At 35.7% G+C, this 17,882-nt stretch overlaps 1 protein-coding gene across 2 annotated transcripts in view; it reads right to left on the minus strand.

Moving 5' to 3' along the window:
• The window catches only part of PTPN3 (protein tyrosine phosphatase non-receptor type 3), a 119,602-nt gene that overhangs the window by 20,742 nt on the left and 80,978 nt on the right, over positions 1-17,882 (minus strand). For both annotated transcript variants that reach the window (XM_041408168.1, XM_041408167.1), the window contains exons 15-19: positions 9,162-9,185; positions 7,124-7,322; positions 6,077-6,154; positions 5,055-5,111; positions 284-440 (exon numbers count right to left, since the gene is read on the minus strand). In XM_041408168.1, the coding sequence (XP_041264102.1) occupies positions 284-440; positions 5,055-5,111; positions 6,077-6,154; positions 7,124-7,322; positions 9,162-9,185 (515 nt within the window). The remainder of the gene's footprint in view (positions 1-283; positions 441-5,054; positions 5,112-6,076; positions 6,155-7,123; positions 7,323-9,161; positions 9,186-17,882) is intronic.

The following is a 17,882-nucleotide window of genomic DNA, read 5'->3' on the forward strand; positions in this document are numbered from 1 at the left end:
AGTCACTAAAAATTTGTTTTCAAGGGACTATTTATTCACATAGGTTTTTAGAACAAAAAGTAAGAAAAAATTCTAACTTGCAAGACTCTTTGTAGCTGTGGTAAGAACCTACATAGTTTCAACTACTTGTACTACTAATTCAAATTTAGTGAGACCTACTCTTTGCACAAACCTATTCCAAGAGCACTGAGAACATGTTTATGCAAACAGAAGAGAGTACACCACCAAGCATAAGAGCAACAGTCTCAAAAACATTAGAAGTGAATAAAATTAGCCCAGTTACCTTTCCTCCTGACCAAAAGTGCAAGCTCTCTTGTGTGAGATTCTCTGCTGGCTTTTATGAACATGACCACCTGGTCATGCGTGTGCTCTGAGATATCTCGGCCATTAATTAATACTATCTGATCACCTTCATTCAGCTTTGGAATGCATTTATCAGCCTGTTTCAAGACCAAAGAAACATATTAATGTCATCACAACCAGTTGTGCAAGCAGGAACATCTCAAGATATTAAGTACATCATGTAAGCAAAGTCTTCACCGTTCTCCTGGCAACATTTCATATTCTGTATCAGAGGTTCTGTCAAAGGTTTCAGCTCTAAAGCTCTCATGCTTCAAAGCCTCTCCCTGACAATAAGGAACAAACAATTCAAACAACATATTGATAGCTTTAAAAGGCATTCACATTAATCAAACAGCCATCATCAGATTGCTCTCAAAGATCTGTATTTCAGACTCCAAGCCTCAACAACCTCTGAATATCTGGATGGAGTGTTTTGGGCACATGAGATAATCCAGTTCACTTTCTATACAGCGAATACTAAGAAGTCCAAACACAATTTTCACTAACATGATTTAAGTAACATGACATTCCCCAGGCATGGACTTTTTAAATTTCAAAGAAATCCACACACATTTCATATCTTTGTTACTTTGTAGAGTCTTTAGATTTAGAATAACTGCTGGACTCCAGGGTTTGTTTGGCTTTTTTTCTGCCACAGTTCTCTGTATGCTTAGCCCTATGTCGAGCACAAAGCAATTAAAGCTAGGGCCAGAATATGATGATGATTCTACAAGGAGGTCTAAGGGACTAGAGCAACTCTTGCATGAAGGAAGACTTAGAGAACTGGGAGTATTTAGCCTAGAGAAGAAAAGGCTCAAGGGGATTTTGCAACGTACATAAATACTTAAAGGGAAGACAAAGAGAGGATGAAGCCAAACTCTCAGCGGTGCTCAGTGACAGGATAAGAGGCAAAGAGCTCAAAATGAAACACAGGAGGCTCCATTCAAGCATCAGGAAACAGTTACACTTCTGTGGTGACTGAGCACTCCAACATGTTGCCCAGAGATATCGTGGTCTCTCACCTCAGAGCCCTCAAAAGCCATCTGGATATGGTCCGGGGCAATTGTCTCTAGGTGATTCTTGAGCAGAGGGGATTGGACAAGAGGACCTCCAGGTCCCTTCCAACTTTCTGTGCTTCTCTAATAAGTATATACAGGATTCTACAATCTTTGAGTGTCAAGTAATGTAACAATTTTTTCATTATTACTATCCTAATCTTTATTTTGTTTAGGAAGTCTCCAGCTACACAAGTGATATAGAAATACTTCATTTCATTTATGGTATGAATGAGACATAGATCTTTACTGTTTTTATTTTTTCATAGTTGTTCCCTGTATTTCCTTCATAGCCAGCACAGGTTCCCTGAGCTTTATTCATCCAATATCATTAGCCCTACCAAACAACCATTACCAATCCCCTGTGAACAAGATATTAAAATTGAATCCAATCCTGATTATGTCCTGCACCAATGGCTCCTAATATATTGATATTACCAACTAGAAATAAGAGATGGAAAGAAGAAATTATAACAAAAAAAAAATCAACAAGATGTAAAATGCATGCAGAATAAAAAGAGACAAGAATATTAGGAAAATAAATTTGGAGTCTTTTGTACTAGCAAACAAAGTTAAAGAAAAATTAAGACCTGTCTTACTGCCAAAAAACAGATAAAGAAGAGAAAGAAGCAAGAGAGAAGAAAGATGCATGCAAGAGGAAAAAAATCCCATGCAGAAAAGCTGATTAAAAATTTAAAGAAGGAATAGTTTCCCCCAGCTTCTTCCATAGAAATAAGGAAAGAAGATAATGAAGGATAGGGAAGATTGACAATTTTTTCATAAAAAATGTAAACAGAAAAAGAATGGGAATTAGAAACAGCCATGATGTTCTTCAACACTGATTTAATTAGGTATTCACAGGTCCCTAAGAACACCCTTGCCATATTTTGTACAATTTACAAAGGCAAGACTAAAGAATGTAACTATGAATGACTAATTGAATCACTCTTAAATATTGTTAAGTTTTTCTCTCTGATATATAAATATTTGAAAAGATAGGTGATAAAAAGACCATATCAAGTCAGTCTAGGAGAGTCAAGATGTCAGCAAGAACTGGGAAGGAATGGTTTTCGATCTCCTATATTTGCCTACAATTTACATTTCTCAGCTGGCTGCTATTAGTCTTTACTACAGATGGAGACTAATATCTTTGCTCAAACAAACTTTCTTAATCATGTGGTATGTTAATGCATCAGCTTTCTTATTTGAATCATCTGACTATATAAAATATATCTCAAAGGAGAATTAATTCCTCCTATGCAAGCATAATTTACAGATTTTTCAGAGTCCAAGCTTTTCCAGGCAATTCCTTATGTCAAAGGCTCTCTGCCCTATTGATACACCCAATGTGTCATTTTATGCTAATCACCTGCTATTGCTCCAAGGAGCATGCAAGTTCTTTTTCCATTAAAAGTTCTATTAAATGAAACTACAATAACCTCTTTAGCACCTGAGAGCATTAATACTGCTTGTGAAAAAATCTGTATAGAACTTTAATTTAAAAAAAAACCCTAACCAAACAGATGCAATAAATGGTTGTTCTTTCACGAAAATGTGCTTTCACAAAAATTTTGGATACTCCATCCTTCAATTTTCCCAGCATACTACATTGCTGCTTTATTAAAAGATTTTTTTTAAGGATGTGAAAAGGAAAATGCTGCCTTGTTTTGCGGAGTAGATTTGCTTCCCCTCCTCTACAAAAAATACACATATTTTTGTAGGAAAGTGAGAAAAAGGTGACCTACAAACCTGAGAAATCATCTTAGCAAATAATATTACCGAATAGCATCCCTGAAGACAGTTTACAGGGTAATGAGTGAATCCAGAGGAAGTTAAAATAGGAGAAATGAAGGTAAGGCATAACTGAGCTAAAACAATATCAAAATGCATTCCAGAGACTTCAAATTTGAACTTTGAAATATCAGCTACATTTCATTAAACAGTAAATAACAGTTAAAATTTTGTTTATCGAAAACAATATAATCAATGTTAACACTGCTATTCTCCAAAAATAAGTATATTATTTTCCTCTTGCTATAATATGACATGATTTCCCTAACACTGCTACTGAGTGTTATATATTGGATAGCTGTTTCCAATTCTTTTTCTGCAATCCTGGTAACTTGCTCACTTGGCGGTTTACTAGGCTAGAGAGATAATTGGTCACTCTTGTCCATGTCTATGACACCAAAGGGAGACACTTAATGAAGTGTTTAAAGTTGGAAGTCCAGCACTTTTTCAATCCAAGAGAAAAAAATACAGATCAATACATTCCAGAAGATCAGCCGAATCTTCCAAAAGAAATGACTGCCTCTGGAGAAACATCTTTCATTCTCTGATTGCAGAATGAGCCTGTTTGCCCTATATAATTTCAGAATCTCAAATCACCCTTAGAATATTTGCTAGGTTGACCATGAAATGTCTTAGGAACTGTTTTATTTTCAATTCCTAGATGTAAGTTATAATTATAATTTCCTACCAAACATTTTTTCAAATAATGATTATAGTTCATAAAGGAGTGCTATGAAATGTGTAAGTCAGACCAAAAATAATAAATGTGACAAAAAAATAACTTCTCAAGCAATCTGTTTCAGCTGGATTAGCATCATGACATTTAGATATAAGTCCTGTGACTGCTTATCAAATTTCAGAAGAGTCAGAAGATTCAGAGTGCACTGTATTTTTAGGATTAAGTCAGTAATATTTCCTAACAAGTCTGCACTGAATTTATTTTATGAGAGTTAGGAAATATAGTTTGGAAAAAAGGCAAGTGAAATATTTGATATAACATTTGTCCTCACAAATTTATGTAATAATTATTTAGAAAAAAAGTTTAAAAAGATTTTATGTTCCTATTATTATTTCACAATTCAACAGAACTCAATGACTCTGCTGATTCTTATAAACATTTCACCTAGTCTATAAATATTTCCATAAGCAAAAAGTCTATGGCAAAATAGGAACAGAGCAAACAGATGCTCCCTTTTTATGCTCCCTCTCTCCTGCCAAGTCCTCTCCCATCCTATAAATAAATTTAGCCCTAAGGATTTCCTCAGCCTATTGTGGCTAGCTTAGTCATTAACAATAGCTTTTTTCCCCAAGTATTTGTCCTGCCCTGACCACACACAAAATTATTTTAACCACACATCCTTTGTCAAGGAGTTTCACAGGTCTACTATCTTCTGCACAAAGAACTACTTCACCAAACATGAAGAACCTGACCTTCACAAACTTAATTCTCAATTTAGTAGTCCATATTTCTGCTGGAATTCCTTTTTCACAGTGCTCCTAATCTTGCAGATCCCTACTACATCTCCTTCGAACCAGCTATTTTTTTCTAGGGGGCAGGGGCCCAAATTATTTACTTCTTCAGTAAATGATATTCCTTTTCCCCAGTTCTTGCCCCTCTTCAAGCATTTTCCAGTTCAGGATGCACTTTTTGAGATGACAGGAGAACACAAATATACTTTCTACTTATATCTGGTTTGACAAACTTTTCCAGATTTTTTAATCTTTGGTTTAAGAAATCACTGGTTAAACCAATTCCTAACGAGAACAGTTCTGCTGCTATCTCATACTGGCTACACGTGTCCAAATTTCTATGTGTACAGACCTTTGAGCAATGGAAGGGATTAAAAACCTCAAGAGTTTACTTACAGGTGATCCTGGAGTTATTCTTGATACCAGCAGTGGCATTTTCTGATCTACTCCACCCTAGAGGAATGTCAAGTAAATAGCAACCATAAATTTATCATTAAGCATAAGCAGCATTTAAAAGAATTAATTGCTTATTTTCTTTATATATATATATATATATACTTTTTTTTTATGCTGTGTCATCATGGACAGGGTTGGTAGGATTGGATTTTCTTCAGTAAATGGGGAATTATAGGGTAGGATGTGATGTCCTTAAATGTACCAATTTCCAGTAAACTAGATTGGGTGTCTCTTTCAGGCCATACATTTTAATAGGCATAAACAGATAAAATGGAACATTTTTTGTAACCCTGTGCTTGAAGCAAGCCTAATTCAACATATGAAATTCCAAGGCAGCCAGTTTTCTTAGATTTTGTGACAAATGTGCAAGGAATCTGGTAAGATCAAAGTTCCAGACAACCGTACTCCTTCAAGTCTCTTTACCTCACCAATAAACAGCCAAGGAGAAATGACCAAACTCTACTCTAATTTTGATATTATGGCAAATTTATAATACTCTGCTTAAATGGAATTTCAGGGAGGGAATGTAAAACATTTACAAAAGTCAATTATCAATACTAATTTAAATTTTCTTCACAAATTAGTTTTCAAATTTTCAATATGATTTCTAATGGGTATAATTAAATGGAACACACAAATTATTTTATTTTTTTTATAATACAGAGGTCAAATTTTCCAAAAGTCAATGCCTTAAATTAGGTTTCTGAGTTAATATTTAAGCAGCCTTGGATATGTGCCATGCCCATAATACATGCAACTGAAAACCAGAGAACTATTAGAGGCTTATTTCTGTAAGCATTGCTTTAGCACTTAAGGATTAGGCTGCCACTTCTAAAAGCTCTGTCCATAGGACATTCCTGTAAAATAGACTGCTTTCTCGTTAAACTAAAAAAAATTTAAAAATTATGAAGTAAAAACATCTTAGCCATAAAGCATTTAAAAATTAAAAGACAGCTGTTTACCTTTAGATTAAATCCAAACTTCCCTTCTTCATCTGGTATGATACGCACCAAAAGTAAATCTCCCTCAATTAGGTCATTCTGCAATATATAGAAAAAGAAAGAAAATATTCTGATTTTTAGAAGAAAATACCAGCAAATTAGAAAACAGTGCATCCAAATTTAGAAGTGCTGAACAAAAATACTCTATGTAAATCCAATCTGAAATAGGAAGAGGATATGGTTGTAGAATATACCTATGGTAGTAACCTGTTAAATAGTAAAAATAACAACATATATCTGAGCAAACGTTTTCTGGTTGCTCTGTCCTAACAGTGCTGCTCTCAACTTTCCTTCCCAATTGATAAATCCTATTGGAGTTACAACCTGTTGTCATTAAAAGCTTAGGTGCAACATATGAACAGAAATTATTCTACTCCAAGAACTGTGAAGTTACCATTTTTCCCTTGACTTTTCTCCTTTAAATAGTTTTTTGTTTTTTATGCAACAGATCCACAAGGCAGAATTAAGAAGAGTCAGCAGCCAACAGACATGTTGGAAATGACAGAACTATTCTAACTAATTTTAATCAGTTGTTTTAATTAATTGCAAGTTCCCACTTTTAGCCAGAACCCCTCTGGAACAGGCTGGGGAAGAATGATCCATGACCATAATGTTAGCAGGGAGCAGCTGCTCTCCAGCCATGTCAGAACTCAAAAGGATGATGTTTAGCCATCCCTAAGAGATGCCTGGGATAAAGCAGAGCTGTTTCTGCTTTTCAGACAGATAGCAACTTTTCCCTTGGAAGAAACAAGATTTAATCATGTAAGGATTTCTACTCCACTAGGAACTTTCCCTGAAACTTCTAGAACACAGGACACTTTGGAAACCAATGCACTTGTTAAGCTTGTCTATCACACAACCTTGGATAAAGGTGAGTAGCAACATGAGATCTACTCTCATTACTACATAAAATATGTCCATCCTGAAATACAGCCACCACTTTGCACATTCTCAAACTGCAGCTCGAAGCCACACTCACTGCTAGCTCTGACACGCAAGTGCACGCACCTTATCGCAGTAGTACTGACTGGAGTCTTCCGTCGAGCTGCTTTTCGTAACGTTGTCATACGTTTCTAGGAACTGCTTATCCACCCCTTCCAATGGGTAAGAGCCAGAAATGTTGCCAACTCCATTGGGAGACCGAGCCAAGGCTTTAGGCGAGAGACGGGTCAGAGAGCTCCGTGTCGGACTGTTTCCCAACACGTTCCTTTATTTTGAAAGGATAAATATTATAAAGGCACTGTTATCCAGATTTTTAAATGAAAATATTTAAAAAGAGCAAGTTCTAAGAGTTAAAAGATTTAACATCACTTCTTAGTAGAACTGCAGGGAAACAGGATTGGTGTGTGATCTAAGCCTATCATTTGATCAGTGGATATGCAGAAAAATGTTCAAAAATTCTGGAATAGCAAAATCATTTTAAGCACATTATTTGGATGTTAGCAGTGAAAGGCACTGTTGCAGTGGTACAGGAATTCACAGTAACACATGGAGAGGGCTGAGCCGCAAGGAAAAGGCACTTCAGTTGCCAATTTTATCCATGAAAAATATTTTGCTGTGATTCCACTCTCATTCCTGAAAAGCATGTAGTTTTTTTTAAAGACACCTCCATCTTACAAGTGCCATGTCAACCTTATCCCTGTGGGAGAAGACAGTTTGCAGAAAAGCCGGGTAAACTGTCAGAGAAATAGGAAATTAAGTGACAATGAAAGGTTTAATTGCAGTTAAAAGTATTGTATTTTTGAGGTAGTTATAGCCACACAAAAGGACTCAGAACTAACTTAGGGTACAGATCTGGCATTCAAGAACTTTAGCATTCAATGATAACAAGTCAGTAACAAAAACCCTCAAATCTGGGAAGTGGCCAAGTCGCCTGATGGTTCTCCAGGAGTTCCCAAACATTCATTTAGCTACATTCCCTCTCATGTAAAGGATGACACGCAGACCTCTCATAAAACCAATCCCCTTCTTTAATTCCACCAAACTCATGGATACCATACAGACTAACTGCTCCATCCTTATAACCACCTAATGTGAAGATATCTGCCTTGGGGAAAGCTCAAGGTACAGCAACATCACATTTTGACAGTGTTAAAGAAGTACATGTCTTGCCAAGTAAACCTTGGCATTAAAATCTGTAAATTCAAACATTTATTTCTGCTTTGGTATTTGTCGATATATGTGAGCTTTTTTGAGCCGTTTCCAGCAGCCATTTTGAGCTGTCAATCAAGAAGTAATTCCACACTCCAAGGAGTGTAGCTTTTAACATACAGGACCTGTATTGCAGCAAACTTTGATATTGCAGCCACTTGTTTTTTGGCCTGTGAAAATCTGATCACAACAAACGCAAATGTCCTGAAAGATGCCATCAAGGAAATGTATTCTTGCCATAATACTTTCACTTAGACCGTGTGTACTTGGCAATGGCAATGAGGTGTTTCATGCAGTATTTTCAGTTACTACAGAAAGTGGCACTTTCTGAATGCATTAAAAGTTTCAGAATGCTTTGAAGTAGTGAATATAATTACACTGTCAAAATTCTGGTTTTATTTGATAGCTTCCAAGACTTTTCATGATTCTGATGAAGTCAATGTTAAGCAAGAAGGAACTCTGTGTATGTAAATACATCCTAATAATTTTTTCAGAACACAGTCACAAAAAACCATTTCACTTACAAATTGAAATTACAACCAATGTAATGATTTTTTAATGTAGAAAAGAAATCTAACAATACCAGAAAAATATTATTTCAGTCAATGTCATCTGGCACTATATAAAGAGTCACCACATAAAATTACCAGTGGATTTTTGAGTCATTAAACTTTTGTAACAGCTTCTAATCAACTTTTTTTGTTACTAGTGATGAGAGATCTATTACAACTTAAAACTTTGCAAATCTTAAGCCCAAAACTTTACAATCATAATTGATTTATACATTTATTTATGTCTTTTAATCATACAAAAACACTACTTTGAAAAGTCAGTTGAAGTTATATATTTCATCATTTATCTTAAAGAGATGGAACAAAGCATAAAGAAAACTCACTTTGGTGATTCTTGTTCAGATGACCTGGTAAAAAAACCACAAACACAAAAACAACATTAAATGAACATAAGTTCAATCTTCAAGAAAACAAAAACTAAACTCCGATTTAAAAAAAAAAAAAGGCTGCATAAAAGCCAAAAGTTGTGCTTATAATAAATTAAAGAATACTTAATCCTATGGTGAAAGTCTAAATCAGATAACTAGGGTGTTTATGAGACACTCAGCAAAAATCCCAGGGCAGCTCTGATCACTCACTTCCGCTTTTGATAGAAGCCCAATACAGGCAGCACACATCTGCTACTGCAGCTCAAACTATGCAGGAGTTTACACAGGCAATCACTTAGCCCGACACACTACAGCATTTCAGAAAGTTTTAGGTGTGGATTACAGTGACTACAGATGTCACCGATTGTATTTTGTAAAAGTTAAAATGTGGCAAGATATTTATGTTTAGGTAGCCAGAAATGAGCGCAGGTGGCTTCAGAAGCTTGACATTTCCATTGCTTATTCTCATGAAGTAAGAGCAGAGAAGGTGTTGACAGAAAACTTGGAGACCAAGCATAAGGAAAGTAGAAGTGGTTATAGCAATGAGGACAATCTAGAATGGAAATCAAAATTTGCACTGCACAGCATTTTCCAATGCATTCAATTAACGTCATCAAAAATCACCTCAAACAGCAAGCTAAGTGATATGGCATAAATTAAAATAATAGCAGTGCTACTAAGATGAATTTTAAAGTAAAAGTTACCAAAAAACCTGCTTACAAAGCAAAGTTTAAGGCAGATTGGATAATTTTACAAATTCATTTAAGGAGTGACCAAAAATCCTGGAGTGGTATATGTCCATGCTGGATAAAATATGTGAAGTAGTTCAGTTTGAAAGAAGACTTGCTGAATTGCCAAATTATAGGAGGCCATTCACAGTCTACAGTTAAATTTTCAACTTATGCTCTCTAAGTCATCCTTAATACTAAGAGTTACATACTACATTTCACTAAAATTACAGTAAAAATAGCACCAGTATCAGTCTAGTTAAGGTTTCTTGCATGTAATTTGCCAAGATTAAGAAATTCTTCATTGAGAGGCAGAGATGGTAAAGCTTGATCCCTGAGGAATTTTGGAGGTGTGAGTTCTGTGTACTTTTAATACTTTTAAAACTTTAAGATTCTTCCCCTGTTATTGCAGTCATATCTAACTTCTGACCCCAGTGACATCCACTCCCACACACCCACTGATATTTCTGGTTCAGTTTGTCCACAATCCTCAGAGAATTTTTACCCTCCAAGTGTAAGCAGATCCTATGGGAATGCAAACTCACCTGCTGCCTGACCAGCCTGCATCTAAATGAGACAAATACTGAAGTTGTACTTTAACTCCTCAGTGAGAGGACAATGTCATCTTAAAGTTTTGGGATTTTTTTTCCTGCCTAGTCACTGACTTTTACTAATCTTGAGAAACTTTGCATGTTCAAAAACTCATCTCCTACATTACATTTGATTGCATTGTCCAAATATTCTCAAGTGGAAACAGAGGCAGAGGGGCTGTACAATGACATAAGCCTTATTTCCTTAGGAAGTCACACTAAAAATAAAGAAACATGGAATTTATTTTCATTAAGCTAATGGATTTCCTTGTAAGGCAAAGAACAATGAAACTGTACATCTTTTTTACATTTTGCCACAGGAGACCTGCAGCTCTATTACCAAATCTTGTGCAGAATCAAAATTACCCAGAATTAACCCTTTCAAGAGTACTTCATTAAAAACTTATCGACATAGAATTGTGTTGACAATCAATATAATGCCCTGGTTTTAATATATTATCTCCACTCTACCTTCCCAAGAGAAAGAGGCAAGGCAGTTTGAGAAAGAAAAAAAACAACTTGGGCTTTCATTCATAGACTTCTATAAACTTACAGTAAATTTTTCATTATCTCTACCTTTGGAGACTTGAATGTGGGATATAAATTCTTAATACTATTTAGTACATCTAATGATGAATATGTAGTTGTTGTAATTATTGCACTTTAATTCAAACACATTAGCTCTAAAAGATTAACTGAAAATTCTGTAACCTTTTAAACTGGCAAGAAAGGTAACCAAATATTTTTGGAAGAAAAGCAACCAAATTCAGTATCTAAAAGAATTCATCAGAGACAGTGCAGCTGTGTCTTCCTAAATCCTCAGTAGGTCAGCAGGCTAGAGCTGCAGAATTTTGCACTCCAACACAGTTAAATAATATTTCTATAATTTAATTACTCGGCAATATGATAAAATACCTTAAACATGAATAACTAGGTGATTTTTTTTGGCTACACAGTGTTGCACAGTGTTTACTAAGCCATCTTCCTCATTTCACAACATACAAGGACTGTATTTTAAGTCAATAAAAGACAACACTCACCAGACCAGCCATTCAACTTTTTCATCAAGGAAGAGAGCCCTTCCTTGCAAGGAGATTAAGCTTTCCATTGGTGCAGCAAACAAGTAAACACTTCAAAACTTCAGGTAATTCCTCTTCCTCACTTCACAATATAACTAAAATCATGCCATTCCAATCTTGCACTCAGTATGGATTGATCTATTGACAACTACCTTTAAATATAGGTCTTTGCCTTGAAAAGTCTAACTCCCCTCTTCTATCAAAAGGACAGAATTGAAAGGTTTTAAGGAAAGACCCCTCCTCCTCATTTTGGTGTGACCTACCAGGGCATTTCGCTATTCTGAGAACCAAGGATGATAAATTACAGCAGAATAAAACCCCGAGAGAAAAGGGTCAACTGAAACAATAGCACTGTAGCAAAACTCCCCCTTTACAAACAACTGAAGGAAACATCTGTAGGTTTTGCCCTTGCGCTGTTCTTGAAGTCCTTAAAGCTTCTTTCATTGTAACACCTGCAGGGCTGGGGAAAGTGAGTATGCCAGCACTTCCATTATCAACTCTTTTCTGAGACTCACCGTTACACTGGGTTTTTTTATTCATAAGCAAAATAAGTGGAAGGTGTTTGCAGCAACACCTTTCTGCTGCCTTTTAGAGGAATTTATACACAGAATATTCTCTGTCAAGAGAATAACTGTGTAAGGTGTCATAAGTTTTTTGTACTGTATAATTAAGAGAATCAGTACAGAAAACTTGAGGACTTCATGGCCTGCACAAGCTTTTCAGTGATTTCCTAGAAATTCCAGTCATTCACATTTGTAAGCTGCTACCATCACCTTAAAGGGATACTTTGTTACTCTGCATTGCCTCTATTGATTGTACCCAGTTTACTGGCTTGCCAAGAAAGTTTCATGTGTTTTGACACACAGCAACTGCTTGGATTGCTGCAAGGTTTTCCTTATCACAGATTTGCGATTCAACTTTGAGACTTTCCATTTAGATGCAAAATTATTGCAAGGAAAGTGTAGTACATTTGAAGAAGGATATATATTTAAAAAGCAAACTTTGCATGTAAGCAAAATATATACATGTACTATTTTCATGTATATTTGAGTGGAAAAGCACGTAAAACTTAAATTCCATTAGTAGTAGCATTATAATTCTAATTTGAAACTAATTGAAATATTCCCAGCTCCACTGTCTAGTATTAGGATCTCTTCCTTGAGAAAGGCTGAACTACACAAATAAGGACAATAGAACTTTGCAAAATGCAACAGATTTTGTAGAAATAAAGAAATTATCATATCTGTATATGATTAAGTACTAAGGATAAATAACAGTTTAAAACTGGGGGGGTGTCACTTATTTACAATTTTCTACCCAAAAAGTAGCTACGGGGACTCGGCTGGATAAATCTGAAGAGTACTTTTATCAACAGTAAAGCTTTAAAAATTTTCATCTCTTAAAAAGTCATATTTTAGTTAAACTAATGATGTGTTCCCATAGTACATTCACCAAAGCTCACTATGCAGCCACAGTGATTGTCTATCAAATGCTAAGCTAAAAGAATTGAACAAATGCAGCATCCGTTCAGGAAATCTATTTTCAGTGCAATACCTTCACCAGATGATGCATCACACTCACACTAGGAACATATGTGCACTTCCAGAAATTCATAGCACAGTGCAAGTGAATTTCCGTTTTGTATATTAGTTCATCATTTAATTTCCTTCCCCTGCAACTCTGGGGCTGCACACATTATTCCATCTGTATCAATAGCAAAAGATAGTTCTACAATGTAAATTGAAGGATGCTTATAGCTTTGCAAGCATTTCAGACAAAAGTTTATGAAGAGATATGTTGCATTTATAACAAGAATTACAAACTCAAAATAATTTATGTTGGAAGGGAATCTGAGAGGTCACTTAAACTCTTATTCAAAGAACAGACATCAAAGCTAGATGAGGGTATTCGGGTCCTTGCCATGTTGTGTTTAGAGGTTTTCCAAGGATGGAAATAACTCCACCTTTTTGCTGATGCATAAAAAGGCTTAAATAATCAAAATGTGATTTCCCTCCCTGACCCCCATTATCTTTTGAGCATTTCCTGAGCTATAACTTGCGTCCAATGCCGCACGTTTTTGCTCTGCATCTCCAAGAAGAGTTGGCTCTATATTCCTGATAATCCTCTTTTGGCAGAGCAAGGCAACAGTGTGACCAAACCCTCCTCGACTCCCCCAGCCTTCTGGTTCTCATGCATCATACGCTTGCACCTGTGAATAACTTGCCGGATTTATCTCATCAATCAATGTATGACTCTAAATACACGATCTATATCATTTCACCTGTCAGGAAGCTTTTCTTGCTGACTGTTACTATACCTTATCACTTAGAAATATGTTTTACAATAATCTTCTTTCTGGTTAGACAGAAAATTTCACTAATCTTTTCTGTTAGGCCAGCAAATATACTCTAAAAAAGTACCAAAACACTTGCTCCTACACAATCTGCTGTTCCAAACCAAACAGACATGCTCAGTTTATTTAATTACATGGTGAACAGGAGAAACTGAATACAAATCAGATAACAAGACCCTCCTCCACACAGCTTATCAGGTTACTTTTCCAAGCCAATAAGTCAGTTATTTTTTCTCTTTAGCACCTTGTATACTGTGCTGGTTTTGGCTGAGGTAATTTTCTTCACAGTGTCCAGTATAGGGCCCTGTTTTGGATTTGTGCTGAATTGTGTTTTGGATTTGTGCAGGGCTGATAAAACAGAGATATTTTTGTTATTGCTGAGCAGGGCTTCCACAGAGCCAAGGCCTTTTCTGAGTTTCATACTACCATGCTGGTGAGGAAGTTTTGGGTGCTTGGGAGGCTGGGAGGAGACACAGCCAGGACAGGTGACCCCAATTGACCAAAGAGATATTCCAGACCATATGACATCATGCTCAATATAAAGTGAGGAAAAGAAGTAGGAAGGAGGAGAATTTACAGCAATGGAGTTTGTCTCCTCAAGTTACTGCTACATGTGAGGCAGCCCTGATCTCCCAGAGACAGCTGAACACCTGCCTGCGCATGGGAAGCAGAGAATTAATTCCCAGTTTTGTTTTGCTTTTGTGCATGGCTTTTGCTTTCACTCTTTAACTGTCTTTATCTCAGCCTATGGACTTTCTAGCTTTTACAATTCTGATTCTCTCTCCCTGATTCCATTGGTGGTGGAATGAGCGAGTGGCTGCATGGTGCTTTGTTGCTGGCTGGGGTTAAACCAATGCAAATTTATATATTCTTCCTGACAAGTACCCTTCCCATTCAGAAAAGTGCATTCAAAAACAGAAAGAAAGGCATTAAGAGGGCAAACAACAGCTATATTAACACTCCAAACTATTTAATCTATGATATAAAAAAACCAATTTAAAAATATTTTCAAAAGCACAAGACATTAAACCTGAATTTACAAGGTCAAAAATAAGCTCTTCTCCTCATATGAAGGAAAGGGGAAACAACTCCTATACAGGTAACATGACTAAGATTATCCTGAACTGCCAAAACAGATTACTCTTTACACATAATACTTTCTTTTCTTATAGAAACCCGAGCTTACTAACATTCAGTAAAGGGGCAGGTGCTGGCCACAAGATGGGTCTTCCCACAAAGCCATAAAAACCTTAAGTCCATGAGCAGAGAAGAATGGAGTATACTCTTCTTTCATACAGAATGGCAGAAAACCATGCAGCTTCCCACACTTGGGTTCTTGGAGGTTAAAAGCATTAAACTACACAGTGGTTTTCAGTTTTCATTTCTTGAAAATGCATTAGTTTGTTTTAATTTCTCATTGCCTAGTGAAGGGTGAACATCTGTATGACACATCATGTACCCAAAGATGCTTGAGAAAAAGGAAAGAAAAAATGAAAACAAGAAAAAATAAAGTCCAAAGATCCGTAAATAGTATTTGGTTACAATGGCTTTGAGTGTCCATGACAGACCTTGGTATTTCAAGTTCACCAAGTGTTTAAAAAATGTCTTATTGAAACATTTAAAATTACATTTTTAATTTACACCAAATACCTTAACATAAAAACACAGTGAAATCATTATAGAAGTTTACATTTTCACTTATTTCTTGAGGGTAAAGGGCAGGCTAGTTTAAGTTTATTTTAAGGAGTTATTCTTTTACCTTCTTCTAAGAGTTCATGTATGCAGAATTCTACACATATTAAGTTGCATTTTAATTTTTATTCTTTTTTAAAGCTACCAATGCAAGAACCAGACCTTGCACTGGGGATGGCCAGTGCAGCCTCTCAGCAGAAAACCTAATACCTGATAAAAGATCAAGCATGCCAAAGTACATGATTCCAAAACAACTAGTCTACTGCCCCAGTTAAAACCAAGTTTGATTTGAAGGTTGCTGCATAAATCAAGGATGTTTTGGAATTTCCCAACCAGATATTGAAATAATATCTGGTTGTCACATACATAATAATGTCACATACTTCAGTATGACTATTTTATTTCTCCTGTACCTTTTCCCCTTAAGTGACACAGTAGCATACAGGTCACAGTGGTATCAGGGAAGGCAAATCAGCAAGGATGACTTGTTCCTCTACATCTGTGAGTCTCTCCTTATTCCAAATTTGGAAATTGTAGTGGTACCTTTATCAAGACAGCCTGCAACAGTGGTAATCTTCAAGCACTATACCAGGCTAGACAAAGCAAAAATTGCAGTAAAAAAGAATTCCCTGGCCAAGTCCATCAGTCTGCCTTTAAAAATAACCAGCTGTGGGTTAAACATGTTCAATGCATGGCAAAAGCCCAGGGGAAACGTCCATATTTAATACTGAGGATATGCAAGGTAAACTTTTTTCTTACAAAACAGATTTAGCTGATAGGGTAGGATTTTATTCATCAATACAACATTCCATGGAAAGAAAGATTTTATACATAAACATATTTAATTTCACTTTGCATCTTTCAACAAAGGAAGTGAAGTAAGTAATAACTGTTGTAAGATTGCAAAAGGAAAAACACTGGAATGTGGACTAACAAACTCCAGTGTAGAGAAAAAGTGAGGTTTTTTTAATGGCTACTATTTTACCTTAGTTGTTGAAAAGGAAATTATTAATGACTATTTTACTTCACAAAAATCTAACAGTCAATACAACAAAGGATCATTTATTTAATTCTTCTTCCAAAACACAGAAGTTGAATTTAATTACTCATATTTATGCAGGCATTTTTTAATTTACCTGCAGAGTATAAAATATAATCATACCCAAAAAACTGATAGTGCATTTGGGATAAGATATAAGAAAAAAAGCAATGATTTATATGTGGTAGTAACAGTAAAAATCTCCACAGTGAGTGTTATTACTAAGATTCAGCACAGTCACTAGGGTTCAGAAAATACATGAATGTGCTATTTTCAAATTTAGAACATCCTTTTTTTCATTGTCTGAGAAAAGGCCTGAAGGCCGGCATTTCCACTCCATTCTCAGTAGGTGTAAGGTAACTGAAACAGGAAGGAAAGAAAAACTACAGGGGAAGAAAAGAAAAAGGAAAATAAAAGAAGTACTACAATGTATGAGCTGGCAGGACAAAATTTGCCAGTCACAAAACACAGCATGTTCTGTCTATAGCTTCTACCTTCATCACCTCTTCTTATGTTTGCCTCTCAGTATTTTTACTCAGAAAATATTTCTAAAAGTGTATCATCTGCAAACTTTAAATACAGCAAAGACATCGTTTCCTATCTATGACTATTCACAAAATCTAAAGGCCTAAATTTTATGTATTACCATGGCTACTACTGCTATTAGTACTAACAAGTACTATTAAGGTTCAGCTGCTTTCCAGTCAGAAATATAGAAAAATTAAGTGACAAACTCCAAACACTTAATATACTCAAAAGAGTGACAAAGTCCAAATATGCATACAACGTATCAATTTTCCTTTTTTTTTTAAATTGAAAACTCTCTGCTATAATGTCACAATAATATTATTATAGAACTGTTTAAAGAAAATAGTTTCAATCACAATTTAAAGCTATATTTAGTTCCTGCACACTGTCACAGAGGCAGGTGAGTCCTATCAACTTCCATTAAGACATTGCTTCTCAAAATACACCTTGCCTTAAAGTCACTAGGCATCACTAAAAACCATTTCTTTTGCAGTGCTACAAAGGAACATGCATTTCAACACGTAGCACTCTCCCCAGCTGTACGTTTTAAAGCAGCCATTTTCTTTTTGAGACTGAACAATTAATGACTTTGTACATTATTTCTGAAGCTGATATTGTGATAATCTGATATTCATTAAGAAATGGGTGTAGCCATACATATAATGTA

The sequence above is a fragment of the Onychostruthus taczanowskii genome, unplaced genomic scaffold (genome assembly GCF_017590055.1).
Source record: "Onychostruthus taczanowskii isolate IOZ18803 unplaced genomic scaffold, ASM1759005v1 scaffold29, whole genome shotgun sequence".
NCBI lineage: Eukaryota > Metazoa > Chordata > Aves > Passeriformes > Passeridae > Onychostruthus > Onychostruthus taczanowskii.